Source organism: Artemia sp. Qi Xiang Cuo, chromosome 3 (genome assembly GCF_049724085.1).
Source record: "Artemia sp. Qi Xiang Cuo chromosome 3, ASM4972408v1, whole genome shotgun sequence".
Classification (NCBI taxonomy): Eukaryota; Metazoa; Arthropoda; class Branchiopoda; order Anostraca; family Artemiidae; genus Artemia; species Artemia sp. Qi Xiang Cuo.
In genome coordinates this window covers 38,732,469-38,749,394 of record NC_142796.1, presented here as the reverse complement: position 1 = coordinate 38,749,394, position 16,926 = coordinate 38,732,469, and the positions used below count along the sequence as shown (strand labels likewise).

The 16,926-nt window shown below is 35.4% G+C and overlaps 1 protein-coding gene across 33 annotated transcripts in view; it reads right to left on the bottom strand.

Moving 5' to 3' along the window:
* The window catches only part of LOC148954075 (uncharacterized), a 200,544-nt gene that overhangs the window by 109,116 nt on the left and 74,502 nt on the right, over positions 1 to 16,926 (bottom strand). For 2 of the 33 annotated variants that reach the window (XM_089085831.1, XM_089085861.1), the window contains one exon: positions 11,058 to 11,618. The exons of 22 other annotated variants lie outside the window; for them this stretch is intronic. In XM_089085831.1, coding sequence (XP_088941957.1) covers positions 11,561 to 11,618 — 58 coding nt within the window. In that variant the 3' untranslated portion in view covers positions 11,058 to 11,560. Of the gene's footprint in view, positions 1 to 253; positions 448 to 1,516; positions 1,711 to 3,628; positions 3,847 to 6,537; positions 6,829 to 8,805; positions 9,028 to 11,057; positions 11,619 to 13,063; positions 13,611 to 14,009; positions 14,938 to 16,926 lie in introns of those variants that run through there. 9 more of the 33 variants (XM_089085853.1, XR_016141479.1, XM_089085868.1 and 6 more) reach the window with 9 other exon arrangements.

The following is a 16,926-nucleotide window of genomic DNA, read 5'->3' as shown; positions in this document are numbered from 1 at the left end:
AAACTGCGAACGGAAAATAGGCTAATGTTAAAGCCACAAAAAAAATTGTTACCAAAAGACTAAATATCATATGAATCAAGTTTTTTTTATAGTTCTGTTTGGCCTTTCTTTGAATACTTGAAAGCTGTATAAGTTGCTTACGGTTGAAGGCGATCGTATGTAGCACGACTTTTTTTTCTTTTTCTTTTTTGAAAACCACAGTTGAAACAGAAAGAAAACTGTTCTAAATAATTTATTTAACATCATACAATAAAACAACAGTGATAGGTTACATTAGAACACCATGATGTTTTCTAACATGTCTGTATAATGTGCCACTTTGACTATAAGATGCACGACAGTACGAGCATTTGAAAAGCCTTCTACCTCCACATTCATACCTCAAATGCTGTTGCAAGGATTGTTTCAAGGAATAGTTTCGTCCACAGTCTTCGCATATCCATCTACCTATAAGAAAGCCAACTTTCAGGAATGTTCGTTCTCCAATTCAAATACTGTAACCCATTATAATCTAGCTCAGTGCCCTCATGCGGATTAATTCCTACTATTCTGCTTTTTCATCATCATTATTGATGAATACAAACTTATGTAGTCTACATATACGACCAAAAGTGGATTTCATATCTAGAAAAAAAAACAAAAAAAAAACTTAACTATAAATGAATGGTAAATAGTCATTAAGGTGATGAAACTGAGGACGTATCCAAACTAATCCCCTAGTGGGTATTAACTTGTTTAGGGTGGGTTCCACAAATACAATACACTGGTCTGCTATTGGTCGTCTTCATTGAAAAAGGGGAGCTTTGTGAACTTCCACAACATATGACCCATTATACGCAGCTATTCAGATAAGTATCCAATCAACAATACTGAACGAGAACAAAGCATAATCTTGCCCCCAACAGCAATTTTCCGCCTCTCCTATCGAATGTATCAGAATCGACGAAAATATTTAACCTCTGATACCTGCATACAGTGTGGGTAGAGGAAACACTCCTTAGGAAAAATGTCTCAAATATTTAGTTGTTGGAGCATCATTCCCAGGAAGTCTTCTGAGACACTTAATCAATAGAAATTAATTCAATGTCCCAAAGCAGACACTATGCTGTACTTTATTGAACTGATTAAAAAAAGCATTGACTATAATCAATTAATTTCAAACTGTTTATGGCAACTCGAGTTCTTGGTATTTTTTTTTTCTAAAACCCGCTTTACATATTTATATGAAATTTAGCGCAAAAGCTCCGTGATAAGTTTTTGGGAATTCCGCAAAAAAAAAAATTCTCGGTTCAAGAATCATATAGGGGCTGGATGATTTTGCCAGAACCACGGTCAACTAATCTGTTTCCTGAGAACAGAGCCATGCTAAGGTGCAACAACTGGTGAAGGACTTAATCTACTATTCTTCAGTTGGAATACTTATATTGCAACCAAATCTCCTACCATACTCCTTCAAATTACACACACAAAAGACAAAGATCTATTCCAAAATCCAACCAAGATCTTAAAATCAAATCATAGGTTTGAATAATCATATTGCCAAGCCGTGATAAGTTCTCAAATGTCTATTTAAATTGCTACTCTGAGTATAAGATGCAGGGCAAAATGAGCACTTAAATAGCCTTCGACCTCCGCATTGATACATCATATGCTTTTTCAAGGACTTTTTCTCAGAATAGTTTCGTCCACAGCATTGACAAATCCATCGACCTAGAAGAGAGCGAAATGTCACTAGAATGTCTAATTCCTTCAAAAAAAAAAAAAACCTTGAATGTTGTAGCTAATAATTCCGGTATTCCGAAGGACTGCCCAAGACATATTTGGTTTCACTCCTGGTGCTAAAATTTCCGGAGCCTTTACATTAGCATTTCACAGCTTCTTAAATAATCAAAATTTCAATTTTACCCTCAAAGCTTATGCTTCCTCTTCCACAGTCATGGAGCCTGCAGCTCAATCAACCACGTCACCAATCGTGGAAAGAGAATGCTACCCTTAATTTTCAGTTTTACAAAAAAAAAAAAAATTACATATCTTTGGAGGTTCAATTACACTGTATCCGAAAAAAGTCAAAGCTCAGTTGCAAGACTCCAGAGGTAAAACGGAAAACCCAAGACGATTTCCAAAAGATGGCTGCTCATCCAACACAATCTAGGGTCTCCAATTGTGTTTTTTTTTTACTTTAACTCTACATTACTTTGTTTATGGCTCCATTATTTCACAATCTAGGACATCAACATAATCTACCTTCTTTTTTAAAATTGTAATTAAATAGGCTACTATGGGGCTAGTAGTTTCCAGCACCGGTAACGGCCGTGTAAATTGCAAGACAGCCGATTACTTTAATTCCGTGTGTTCTTTTACTCTTGTTTTTTACTGATTAGAAACATAATGTGTCAACAATTTTAATGGCATTAGAATACTTCTAAAATTTCTAGACATTCAGTAAAAAGTTGAAGAAAATCAGTAGGTTTAACATACCGATTTGGTTTGATTTGACGACAACAAAAGTTTCAGCCTGGTAGTATTTAGACATGATGTATGCAAAGTGAGTTCTACCAATTTATTTGTCTTGTAGGTTGAAGAGCCAAATAAAATAAAGCCAACCTCAGCAACTATTAAATAGTCAGTTACTACAAAAATTTCCAGCCATGACACCAAGCCTTTTTATTGAAAAAAAAAAAAAAAAAAAAAAAACAATCATCAAAAAATATCCAGTTTAGTGGCTACTTTGGTTGTAGCATGACTTATGTCTTGCAATATGCCTTGTTAAACTACATCTTTGACTATAAGTATTTCCACAGCTATTACAAACAAATAACTTTCTGCCACCGTATTCATATCTAGTATGTCTTAACAGTATGTCTGTAGTATGTCTCAACAATTTTTCCTTCCAAGTATAATTCCGTCCACATTTTGAACAGCTCCATTTACAAAAAAAAAAAAAAAAAAAAAAAAAAAAAAAAAAAAAAAAAAAAAAATCAGCTGACTGTCAAAAACTTGCTTGAATAGATAAAAATGAAGATGCCCAATTCAGGGGATATGTCGTGAAAGCATCAAATAAAAGGTACTGCAGAAATTCGTATTAAATAATCTGATGAATAATTAATCGCAATTTGAACATTTTAGGACCAAAGCCTCGCCGCGATGAGGTTAGACTTCGCATAAGAGGAAGGAGCTGCTCAGTTGAGTGTTAAGGAGCATCTTTCACGAGTTAACCTAATAAGGACCTTGACAACGAACAGCCTTGCAGAGTAGCTTCAGGAGGAACCCGTCGAGTATGTTACCACATAATTGTAGCAGTATGTATCATTTCCCAACAAAAAGTATATTTCACACAAGGATTGACTGTAACCATGCACTGAGGTACGAATGCCATAAAGAACATTACCCATTGATTTGATTCAGCGATACCCAAAATGATTTGCTATATGTAGCGTTGTGTTTTTCGCTATGACAATAGTGTACAGAGATGTATCTGTGTCCAATTTACTGAAGAAATCCAAAAGAGGAAAAACAAAATAAACTATAATTGCTACTACAGAGCATGCAGACAAAATCGTAAATTTACCTAAGGTATGACTTCATGAACCAAATTCATATAAAAAGTTTCAATCCAAGCATTAAAATTATTTATTCAGAGAACTCAATCTAGAAAAATAAATTCTTCTTTACTGTTGGAACCATGACAAAACCTGGCATGCCTCACCAAACTCCCTCTCTGACTATAAGTGCATCCGCAACGCGCACAGGTGAAGTGTTTTTTCCCCCCACACTCATACTTGGTATGTCTTTGTAGGTTTTGTTTCCATGTATAGTTCCGTCCACACTTCGAACAGCTCCATTTACCTAAAAATATATTGAAGTTTAAACCGGACTGTTAATAACGAAGTCCAAATCTACAGTGAATCGGAAACACAATCGAGAGGACCCATTGCTAACGCTATTATTCAGAGCTAATTTTGGGGAAGGCAGAGAGGTAAAGGAATAGGGCAAAGCTAAAACATGGAGTCACCCGGAAGCATAAAAATTCCCGAACAGCAAAATGTGAGATAAACTTAATCCCCCAATTCTTCAGGACATGACATTGTTTACAACCAGGCAACAATTCAGCTCAGCCAAACAAGTCCACACAACTTTGTTAACAGTGTCTTTCATGGCCAATAAGTGATCCGCGGACGAAAATATAAAAGCAAGATAGAATGTTTCTTAGGTTCAATTTATGCGCTAATTCCTTCTTCTTTTCTTATTCTTTGAAGGAAGACATAATTACTATTAGGACCCTAGAGAGGGGAGATTAGGGATGGTAAACTCTCACGGCATAGATTTCCCAGGGTCAGAATCGAAAGAATGTATATTATTTCTTGTTGAGGAAACAGAGACTTGTAGAATCCAGATCCGCCAAGGCTTTTGTCGCCCATGCTGTAATACGAAGCCGACAATGGACTTTGAATACACAATAATCCAAAATCAATTTGCAGTCTATAAAAGAATGGCCACCCAGCGTTTCTTAATATTCATTAAGTTGTTTAGTGAGACAAACTTTCAAACAATCACAGTCAAAAAAGCGACAGAAAAAGAATTGTAAATTAATATATCTATATAATAGCAAGATAGGTGAATGTATACCAGTATATCTGCACCAAGGGGTTAAGGAGAAATACAAAAGGTAGGAGAGATGATGAAATACTCAAAAATCTAAATATCTTTAGGCTACAGATAAATTAGTCACAATTACTTCATAGCGGGGGAAGGGGGTTGACATGTATGAAAAGCTTTTTTACCCCTATTAGATGACACAAAGCGTAGTTACAATGCAACTTTTTTAATTATTTAAATTTTGGAAGCGAGTGGGATTCTGACCCTCATAATCACCTAGGTACACCGTAGTATTCGATCTTTAAACATTAACTATGCTTATTAATATGACCCCATCATGCTCTGGATGAATTAACATGATCTGACACTTCAATATAGGCTAATCCAACACTGATGTCTCCGGTTGGGTCATGAATGATGGAAATATCATGGAATTACGGCTCTTTAGACAACCCAATTAGCTGCTGAATAAACTGTAATAACAAGAGCTTGTTTTTTCCATAGATCCCATTGGCCATTAGCATGTTCTTTGAGGCGAGTTCATTGTTCTGCGTCTCTGTGGTCTTGAGTCATCTGAAAAAACTTCCCCCTTTCAAATTTTGGTTTCACCCTTTTCAAATTTTACGGATACAAATCTCGTCTGGGAAAGTATTTAAAAGTATCTCGATACTTGACTTCCATATGATAAATCTTAATGTCATGGTGGTCTTGACACTACTCAGCATCAAAGCCGCTAGATACAGGCCAATGAGAATTAATAGGATTATTTGATCGTGATGATTGGGCACCATCACGCTTATGTGACCAAAATAAAAGTATCGTATACTTGGAGAAAATTGGGTTGATAATTGGAAAAATTCCCATTTACATTTCATAACACCATATCCCACTCTTTTTGGAAAAGAAGGCATTGCCGAATTACCACTTTATGTACCTTACAATGTAATTATATAGGAATTGCCACCAAAATGTGCACCCTCAGTGGTCCCTAAGGTCTCGTTGAGTACTCAAATTATTGTTTTTCAATTAATTGTGTACGGCAGGCGCTTTTACTATACAGAAGGCAGAGGAGGCAAGTGTTATTGAAACGAAACATGTTTCAGCACCTCTGGCTCTAAAGCTGCTAAATATAATTTTACACCCTATGGCAGATTGAAGCCACATTACTTAGCTACAGAATAACTCTTACAATTACTTTCTTATTTGGGTCCTTAAACAAAAGCTTAAAATCCGTACTTTCGATCATCATTAAGATTATTATAATATTAGATTCGCCCTTTTGTTTGGGTAAACATTCTAAACAATATAGGCCTACGCGTATCCATACCTCGTGATAAATGAGAAAGATTTCCACCACAATTGCTTGTGCGAACCCAAAAGGAAAACTTTTCAATGTATCGACCCCCCCCCCTCTTAAGGCCTGGCTTGGTATGAATCCATTTGAGTCTTTCAGTAAGATACGTCATGGAAGATTAGTGACCCAACTCAATCGACTTTTCGTGTGTGAGACTGGTTTTTCCTAGTTTATAACAAAGTGGATTCACCCCACAATTTTCCATTTACCCTTACAACAACCTTACACTACAATTACTAAAAGCTTCTTAGCACAGAACATACTCGGATTTTAAAATCGGTGATCGTGATCGCTTAACAACCTTCTTCTTATTCCTTAGCTTAGAATTAAATAAGAGATTAGGATTATTAAGCAAACTTCAACCATTAACCATTTTGCACCACTGCAACTATTAGCATCTGCTCACAAAACTCGACTTGTGCAAAACAAAGTTAAACTTTTCAAGTTATTCACCATTAAAACTCAACAAATTCAGTGAAATTTAACCATAATAAGTCTGCAACAATGGCTTTAAAAGAGAAACTGCTCCAACTTTAACCACTTATTCAATATACTAACCTTTTGTGAGCTCAAAACTAAGAAAAATGAGACAAGACAATTTATTTTATTCGGAACAAAATAAAACACGGACACCTTCACCATGAAGACAGCATAAAACTATTGAACAATGGTATCATTGGGGACAACCCCAGCTAATTTAAAGTGACGTCTAGCCAGATGAGTTCTCAGTGTGCCACTGCGGGCCGCCTTATAAGGACAAAAGGAGCAGCTAAACTGTCTTGTAACTCCGCACTCAAATTTCTTGTGTCTTCGGAGGGTGCTGGGGTCTGTGTATGCTTTCATACATTTTTCACATTGATGCAATCTCCTACTCGAACCTGTAAACACGAAACGTATAACCAAACTTGATCCAAAAGTTCCAAATATTTTATTCGACTTTTTCGGTTTAGAATAATACTTCTAAAATTAGAAGGATATTACCTTCAGATCAAGGGAGAAAATTAAGTGATGATGTGCTATGAACTATTGTTGATATTTTCCTTTTCGTCCTATTTAGTAGCCAAACAGAATAAGTTAACTATATGAATAACTTCTCTTTTTCATCAGTAAACTTAATTTACATGACCCGGCTCTATTCGAAGCATGCCCAAGCACAAATACTAATTTCTGAGGAGGTGCCCAATAAAGGCAACTATACAAAAATTACAAGAAACTGAACAAAATCATAAAATTACTAGTTTGTGTGGGGACAGCTAGCTTGGGAGCTTCCTCCGCCCTCCAAACAATAAAAGAAAAAAGTTAGGATCAAGTTGTGTTCAGTAGTGACTTCCACTCTGCAAACGGTGGCATAAAAAGTTGTGGTAAGTGGTGATTATGAAAGTAACCCGGAAAGGGGGGGGGGTCGGAGCAGTTAAAAGAAGTGTCTGATCAGCAATAGGAACCTAACGAGGATAAATTCGAATTACATTTTGGGGAATTGTGACAGCAATAAACTATATTACCAAAATAATATTCTTCAGAGAAAAAAAAAGTTACTAATTCTTCATAAACCTTTTTTATTTTTAAACAATATCAATAAATGACAAAGACACTAGACGAACAAAAAGGCAAAATCACAAAGAAAAACATAGTGGCTTATTTCAGAATTACAATATAGCCCAAATTCAAAGACATTAGTTTGAATTCTCGTTATAATTTCCCAGTGCAAATTTAACCTAACTTCCTCTTTCTGAACTCCTGCTCATACATATTCCCCCATCCCCCAAAAAAATCGGAGCTCTGAAAGTTTCAAATGATGCTCCCTAAAAACATTAATTGAGTTAATTTCTGGCGTTTCTGGATAGCGTAATAATTAGATCTTCAGCAATGGAAGCTTATCAAAAGTATTTAGACAAAATAAAAAATGATTTTTTTAACGCTAATAAAGCAAAAAAAAGGTGGCTTTCTTTTTTGACAACAGTAATACAAATGGTGTTTCATAATACAGTAAGATAAATCTAGGGATTAGCAAAACTTTAATTTATTGAATATTGATATATTGAATATAGATAGGTACGTCTTTTCGTCTTTTCTCATAGGCAGACTTTTTTTTATAAACTAAAGGACGGTCACAAAATAAATCATAGCAAAAACCAAACAAGGCAAATTTCCAATTAGAAATATCGATAAGTAGTTGAGTTAGGTGAATGAAACTTTCAAGAATGTTCCACTCTAATTTATGTCCTGAATATGTCTCCAACTGTCATTTCCATCCCTTCTCCTTCCTAAGAGCACTGCCCTTTGACAAGTTGGGACTGAGTAAAAAAAATTGAGTTCCAAAGATAGATCTCCAGCACAAATGAGGCCCCACGAAAATGCTTTAATTTGAAAAACCTTCAGGGCTGTTCCAAACCACAAATTATGTCCCGGAAATGTCTTCTCAACTGTTTATCTCCATCCCTTCTCTTTCCTAAGGGCACTGGCCTTTGATAAGCTTAGACTAACTTGTGTCAAAAGTGAGAATCATAGATAGGTCTCAAGCGCAAATGATGCCCCATGAAAGTGCTTTAAACTTCATAATCTATTATACTCCCGTTTATAAGGGTTTAAACAATCTGAAAAAAAAACTAGAATTTGAAAAAAAAAACTTGATATGGCTTAGATCCATAGGAGTTTAAAAACACCCGTTGAGCCAAAATTTAAGGTCCGGGTCTATTCCTGGAATTTTCCTTCCCCTAATTCAACTACTTTTTGTGATGCCGACAAGCCACTCGTCTAATATTTTACCATACATTAATATCCATTACAAAAATGCTTGGATATCAGAAAGATGAAATCCCGAACATGTACCCTGGCTTGTTGGGCCCTCAACGTACATTTAATATAGCAGTTCTTGACGGCTTAAAAGTAAGGTTTGATTGTATGTCGTCGAAAAGTGTGGGCCTTCAAAGTATCCGGCCTTGCTGTTTTGTAATCACATAATTGACATTGATATTTTTTGTCAACGCCACATTCGTATTTCTTATGTCTTCGAAGGTTACTCCTGTCACTATAACACTTCATGCATCTATCACACTGATGCCATTTCTCCAGGGTACCTGTAAATACGAAAGTATTTATCCTCTTTTTAAGAAAGAAAATTAGGCTCAATGACCAACAATTCCCAAAGCAATCATTACACACCCAAAGATACACGTGCTTCCTAAAGGATGATAAACTCCCAAAAGTTGGTTAAATGGATCTCGGTGTGCACACAGCCCCATATATTGGGGTCCATAAGATTGATCAATAGGTGAGAGATTGAGGGAGTTGGGGGGGGGAGTCTAATACTTCAACAAAGTGGATTCTCATATCCAATTATATGCTTATGCAGCATGTCCTAAAAATTTTCCTTCAGAAGAGGGTGAAGGATGATCCTTTCACCCAACTTACCAAGGGGTGCACAACATGTCTCATGAATCTTCTCAGAATCACCAACTGAAGTTTGTATTTGAAAATTATTGAAGTCGGATAAGAAGGTTAGGTTAAACTACCCTCTAATTTGTACAGTATATTATGTTGGGTGAGGTAAGAAAGCCCAGCTCATTGACATATAATTTTGGGGAACTTCATCCCCATTCCACTGTGTGCGGTTATATAGAGAAGGATTCTTTAATTGTGTTTGACAGATTCCCATCTGGCATGGTAGTGTTGAGCATCAGAAGCCAATCCTTGGGTAGAGTTTACTGAAGTCCACCAGATTTGCAAAAATGTTAAGAAGTATATTGTACGAAACAGTTTGTTTTTGTTTTTTTTTGGGGGGGGGGGGGGTCACAAAACAACAATAGTCTAATTTGAAAATCCTGGTGCATATTGTGCAGAATTACAGGACAGGGCCGTATTTAGAGGGGGATTAGGGGGAGGGGACTTGAACCCAAACCCCGACGTTTTTGTCCGACACAAAAACGTAACAAAGACGTATAGAAACAAATTTTTGATGCGTTTTAAAGGGTTTTTTTTGCAACCCCGCCCTCCCTCGAACAAAAATGATGGCTACGGTCTTGTTGCCAGATCTACGAATTTATCATTGGTTTTTGTGATTCATTGGTTTTCTTACATATTTTTTGCTAGTGATTTATTCTTATTTGGAAATGGATCATTTTTTCGCTGCCTAGTCCTAGTATTACATGGTCAAGACGTTCGGAACCATAAAAAAGCTGTTCAGAATTTATCCAAGATGTTTCAAAAATCTGTTTCGTGGTTTTGAAGAAACAAGCCAAACGAAAATCTGAATTTTGCATCCCTTATCAGGGAATTGTTTTCCATTTTAAATTCTCTCTAAGCCCAAGGTTACCAAAAATGGGCAAACCCCCTACAGTAATCGACTTGATTTTCAAAGCATTTTTATTATAGACGTCTAGATTGGGTAAGAACGGGAATTGAATTTAGAAAAGAATTCATGAGAAATTCAACTGGAAAAGTAAAGTACTGAAATTAAAGTACAGAACAGAAAGAATCATTCCACTTTTCTAAGTTGCTAATTTTCATTATTTTTTGCAATTCTATATTATTTCAATTATCAGTTCAATGGAAAATACCGAATTCGACGTGGTCTTCTAACGAGAACAAAAAAAAAACGGAAACACTTTGAACCACAATAAACCAAGCAACAATTCTTCTGAACTATAATTCGGCTTTGGCAAGTCAAAGATGTTACTATAGCAATTCAAGAAGCAGGTGTGTAATTTTTTTTTTAGTACACAATCAATTGATCCAGTCTATTTTCCACATCTTATTTGGTTCTCGAAATATTTTATAGAAACAGAAATAGCAGAGAGTTTACATTAGCAACATCCTCTTCTTTTACTCCCCAAAAGTAAGAGAACGGAAATTTGTTACACCGAATAACATATCGCCTGTTTAATTTGTGTAACATGTGTAATTCATTTGTGTAACATACCACACAAATGAATCGCCTCGTGAAAAACATTCAGCACTTGACATATTTTGGCATTTTTGCACACGATATTTCGTCGTCGCATCCTTCAACCAAGACAAGATTATCTATATAACTTTCCATTTCTGCTGTATTCTAAAATATTGATGTTTATACCTATCAGTAGGTCTTTTTATAAATAACTAAACCACATTCCAGCAAGTCTTTTATTTAAGTATCAATAAAATAACAACATTTCACAAAAATCCAGGTAAATTCCATCCACTTTGTTCCTATGTTTGTCGATAATAGATGCTTTTGAAAGGACACTATTTTATCGACAGCCATATAGTATTTTTGTCTCGTTTTCCAGTTCCCAATCTACTAATAGGAAAAGAATGGACAACTTTTAACTACCGAACAATTGCCAAGGTTCTAGGTAAACAAAATATTCCTACTTATTACTGCCACCATTCGATTTTTTGAACTGAAACAACTGAGAAAGGTATACACACAGTTACGTAGGTTAAGGTGTGAGAAACTTAGCCTACTTGATTCATAGCCAAATTAAATCGGCGGCGCAAAAATTTCATTCCATTTTATGAAGTTTTTTACAATGAATCTCAAGAGTATATCTTCTTGAAGCAGAGTAGGGACAATAAGGACACTTGAACTGCCGCGGAACTCCGCATTCATACTTCTTGTGCCTCCAAAGATTACGCAGAACACTGTAACTTCTCCAGCAGTCCTGACATGCGTACTGCTTCTTCAAACCTAAAAACACGAAAACAAGTACTTAACAGGTAGAATATTTTAGGCCGAAAAAATTTCCGCTAGAAGTAGAAAATCTTTATTTCGGCTTATCGGATGCTGGGAATACGCGATCGTCCAATATCCTGGCAAGAAACCTAGGAACTAGATTCAAAGAAAGTGAAAATGAAGGGATACGTCGTCTTTAGAAACCTATTTAACAGCAATGTAGAATACATTTTAATATGGATCAATTCAAATTATTATCAACAAAGGGACCACGGTTTCTTGAACTAGAATATGGCAGGAAAATCATAGGATATCATCAGGGACGAAATTTGAATGGTACTTTTCAGAGACATGTTTTATATTAGACTCTTTTACTCTGCAACATATTTACTACAATGTTACATTATTATTTTTTTCTAAATACCTCCTATGTCTTATGCAAAAAGCTCCTGATCCTCATAAACCAGTAACAATAAATAGTTTCTTTGATTTAAGTTCTAATGTCCCAATTTACTTTCATTTGAAAAAAACTCTGGAGGCCCGAGGGACCAAAAACTGTCATACTTCTTGAGAAATTTCCAGCTACTATAAACACAGTTCTCAATCACCTACCAAATCACTAAGGTTTAATACAAATTTACTTTTAAACCAATTGATGTTTCGGTACTTGTGTATTATAGCGACCACACTGTTGTTCTTGATCTGTTGTAAAACAGGTTTCTTTGCGTGCAGACGGAGATAATTAGCTTAGCCTGAGTGAGATAAACTACTATGCAGGTATATTTTAATTAAATATTAATATATAGAGTTGGTTAGGTTAGTTATTTAATATAATGCGTTCTGGGCGGCCTACTTTCCATAATTCTCTGTTAGTTTCCATAATTTTGTTACTAAAGTATTATATTTTCATCAGATTTTGTTATATTCCATTATGACTAACCTAACTTTACTTCTTGAGTATGGCCGCTGTAATACACAAGTACCAATATGTCTATAACTGAATTAGTACTATTAAGTAGAACCTATGCATAAAGGAATCAAGAATCAAGAATTTAGCCTACTTCACTCAGAGCTACGCAACTAGCGAAAAGTTCCGTCAGATAAGCCTAATTCCAATTTATGTGTGTATTTACAGTGAATTTCGAGATTGTATTTTCTCGAAGCAGAGTAGGAGCAATAGGCACACTTGAATTGCCGTTCTACCCCACATTCATACTTCTTATGACTCCAAAGACTACGCTGGGCACTGTAACTTCTCGAGCAGTTCTCACACGTGTACTGCTTCTTCCAGCCTGGAAACACGAAAAAAAGCACTTAAAGGGCAGAACAGTCCAGGTCCGTAAATACTATCTACTATGCATATTAATTCATAATTTTAGACTAGAATACGCCACCAAATGAATTGGAAGAAATATGATCAGTAGATTTAATGAAATGGTAGGCAGAAGGATTCACCCTTATATTTGAATCAAAGACCCTGAACAAAAAACTGTAACATAAATTCATTTGAATCAATTCTATTTATTTTCCATGGAAGGACAGAGATTGCTTGAACTACGATACGATTTACCATCACCTTGTCATCAAAGACGCCATTAAATTATTTAAAAAAAAGAGAACTTGGCACTTTCATTTTATGTTCTTGGCTTTACAAAGCTTTACAAGGCTTTTCTCAGGCACACCAGACTACTAACATTCACAACAGCATTTTCTCCGACAAATGCTTTTACTGTTGAATTGGCACCATGCCATGAATTAGTACTTCTATGAACAACATCGAAATAAGGAAGTCCACTAGCGAAACAAATTTGCATCACAGCTCTTATTCCAATTTATGAGTGTACTTATAATGTACCTCGAGAGTATATTTCCTCGAAGCGGAGTACGAGCAAAAAGCACACTTGAACTGTCGTGCAACTCCGCATTCATACTTCTTATGCCTCCAAAGATTACGTACGTCACTGTAACTTCTGAAGCAATTGTCACAAGTGTGCTGCTTCTTCAAACCTAGAAACACGAAAAGAAGAGCTTAACAGGGGAGATGTATTAAACCGTTTCATAAATCATTTCTTCAACTGAAGCTTAGAAACTCAGTTACTTATTATTAAACGTGTAGAGATTGCAGCCCAATGGATTGCTATAATTCTACTCAGAAAGTGCAAAGAAACCAAGTAAAATGCTGTATATTCAGAATACGAAGAACCAACAGGAAATACAGGACTAAGTTAACAATTGATAACACTGTCTATTGGGAGATCGAAGCCTTCTATTCACAAGCCAAAACCAAAAGAAAATTTCCTTGAGAAGCAAAATTTTTATTTTTGCATATTTTTTTCCCTTTAACCTCCTCTTTTGAAAGCCTAAAAACGTCATGTATGGACAGTTTCTAGGGTTTGTCTCATGGTTTGTGACTGGGACAAGGATCTTTCGGCACTTCAGGGAATTTTAGTACTTATAAAGGGACATATATAAATTCAAGTCAGTTTTATACAATCAATAAAGATATTAAATTAAATTTAATTGAACACGAAGTTAATTTGAACCGAGCAACACTGACCTTTACACAAGGAACCATAAATCAAGTGACTTGACAAGTAGAAATTCTTGCGGACTTCCTAAGAGCCGTTTCGAGCAACCTTAGCATATCTATATCTTAGCTTTATAATTGGGTTATTTCCATGTGGTAGACTAGGACCAAACATGATTCTCCATCAAATTTTCCACTGGACTCTCAAGAACTGTATGTTTAAATCTTACAACCAAATATTTCGCCAAAATGGTCAATCCAATCTAAACAAAAAATTTTATTCGAGTCTTTAAAAAGAAAAGTATGGATTATATTCAACACACATCCAGGTAAATTTAAACCACCGTATTCGTTCACATGTTCCGTCATAAGACTTCAGAAAATTAGTCTTCTTTTTTGTTCTTCCATCTATCTCAAGCTTCCAGTTTTCAATCACTCACCACATTATTAAGGTTTCACATCATTTATTTCTTATTCATTTATTATTATTATACGTGTCCATCGTGCGAATTGGTACTAGCAAATAAAAAGTACAATACAAGGATGTTGAATAACCAGCAAGAAATTTTGCCTGTTAAGACCCAAGGCTACATAACTAACAGAAACAATTTCCATGGTTGTCACTTATGAGTTTATGCGTGTATCTATAGTGAATCTCAAGAGTATATTTTCTCGAAGCGGAATAGGAGCAATAAGCACATTTAAATTGTCGCGGCACGCCGCATTCATACTTCTTGTGATTCCAAAGGTTACGTAGATCCCTGTAGCTTCTGCAGCAGTTCTCACATGGGTACTGCTTCTTCAAACCTAAAACACGAAAAGAAGTACTTACAAGAAGGTTGGATTTTTGATTCATAAATGAACTAACAATTCGTTACTTCAAATTATCAATTGTATTTGAACACGCAGTCCAATGGGCTGCACGAATTTTAATCAACAGATTGAAGTTACCCTCCCTTATAAACGGAGGAATGACATTCATTAGGAAACTGGAAATGCTTAGTTTATTAGTGGATTCCATAATATGAATAAGCAAGTATACGCGAGGGTTGACGGTGGGGTGTTAGCCTTCTTCAATTTTGCTGGATTTGTACTATTTGTTCAATAGATCGTATTTCCGAGTAACCTAGCAAATATATTTTCACATACCAAGTCGAAAGAATACTGTAGAGCCTTGTATATGAATGAACACAGGGAGCTAGACAGACCCATTACTATGGTTGGTCCGAATACCCCTCCCCCCTGAAACACTGTAACCTGAAAAATGACGTTTTTCGTGTGATACTCCCCCCCGCCTAAGAACACTTTTCTCGGTTCCTTTCTTCTTCTTTTTTCTTATCTTTTTAATAAGAAATGTTGTCTCACTTTTTTTTTAATACCAATAAAAAAATCTTACCAGAACTGTACACGAAATTGGAACCAATCGATGAAACGCGTCTCTTACGAGGCATGGGCTACTAACTCTTTTAGAGTATCGTATAAATATATATATGTATATATATATATATATACATATATATATATATATATATATATATATATATATATATATATATATATATATATATATATATATATATATGCAAAGTACCACTTTCTTTTACTGGGTACTGTTAAAACTAATTTTGTCCTTTGTCCTTGAAAGAGAAAAAAAAACATTCTGCGTACTAAAGCTGTTAATTGAGGGACATAATAATTACCCCAAGCTGAACACCCCCATACACAACTGAGCAAACTTTTCCTAATTTGGATGATATGCATATTCATTATATTTTTTATTTTTGTCGGTTGATTTTTGTCGTTGCAGCTTTTGACTGGACAAGTGACTAGAGAACTAATTACAATGAAGTATCCATTCAATATTCATGTTTTTAGAGAACCAGAACAGAGAGCGCAGTTTAAACTTGACAATGTAAAAACAAAGTCAAGCAGCAAGAGATAGGAGAAACTGAATTATGAAGCAGGAAGGATCAAAACAGTAAAACTGATTAAATGGTACCTCGAAAGGTGTCACTTATTTTACAGAGAGAATTGAATAACTTATCCACGCGTTTTCCACGTAATACTGAATACAAGAACCATGTTTTAACTTCATTTCGTGGACCCTATGGGCAAAAAAGATCGGTGCATTCTCAGCTAGACTGTTTTAAAGCAGCTAATACGATCATGAATAAAGGTTCATAACTAGCCAAATTATTCGTTGTTGTTTTTTTTTAGCCAAGGTATCAGAACAAGAAAAATGGGTGAATTCATTTGAAACACTGGGGCAAAGTCTTTTTCGTTAGAAATATGCCGACTATTTCACTGGACTTTAGAAAATAATTTAATGCTATTAAATTTTTAAACATCAAGATATAAAAAACACATTAAGCGAAAATAATAACTGTTGAGCAATAGCAGGTGAAGGTTGCTAGTCTACAAGAAAAATTATACATTTTGAGCCAGGACGAAGTGAAAGAGACATCCAACAGTTTCGCAGACATAGTCAATTAATATAGCAATGCTCTATCACGAATCTACGCGGAAAATCAAGCTCCAATGTCATCAAAAAGTACATTTCGCCCCTTGGTTTCGGAACGGACGGATGAAACAAATAAGGAACAGTCAATCTACCAAGCAAAAACGATTACAAGACGACAGAGACAGAAACGATAATTTATTCCAAAACCAAATATACCAAAACAATAAAACCGCCAGCTTAACTGCAACTTTAAGACAAAAGAATATTCACGTTACTAGCTATTGCTTCCCTTAAATTATCAGTTATTGACTTAGAAGGCTTATACATTCCGGGAC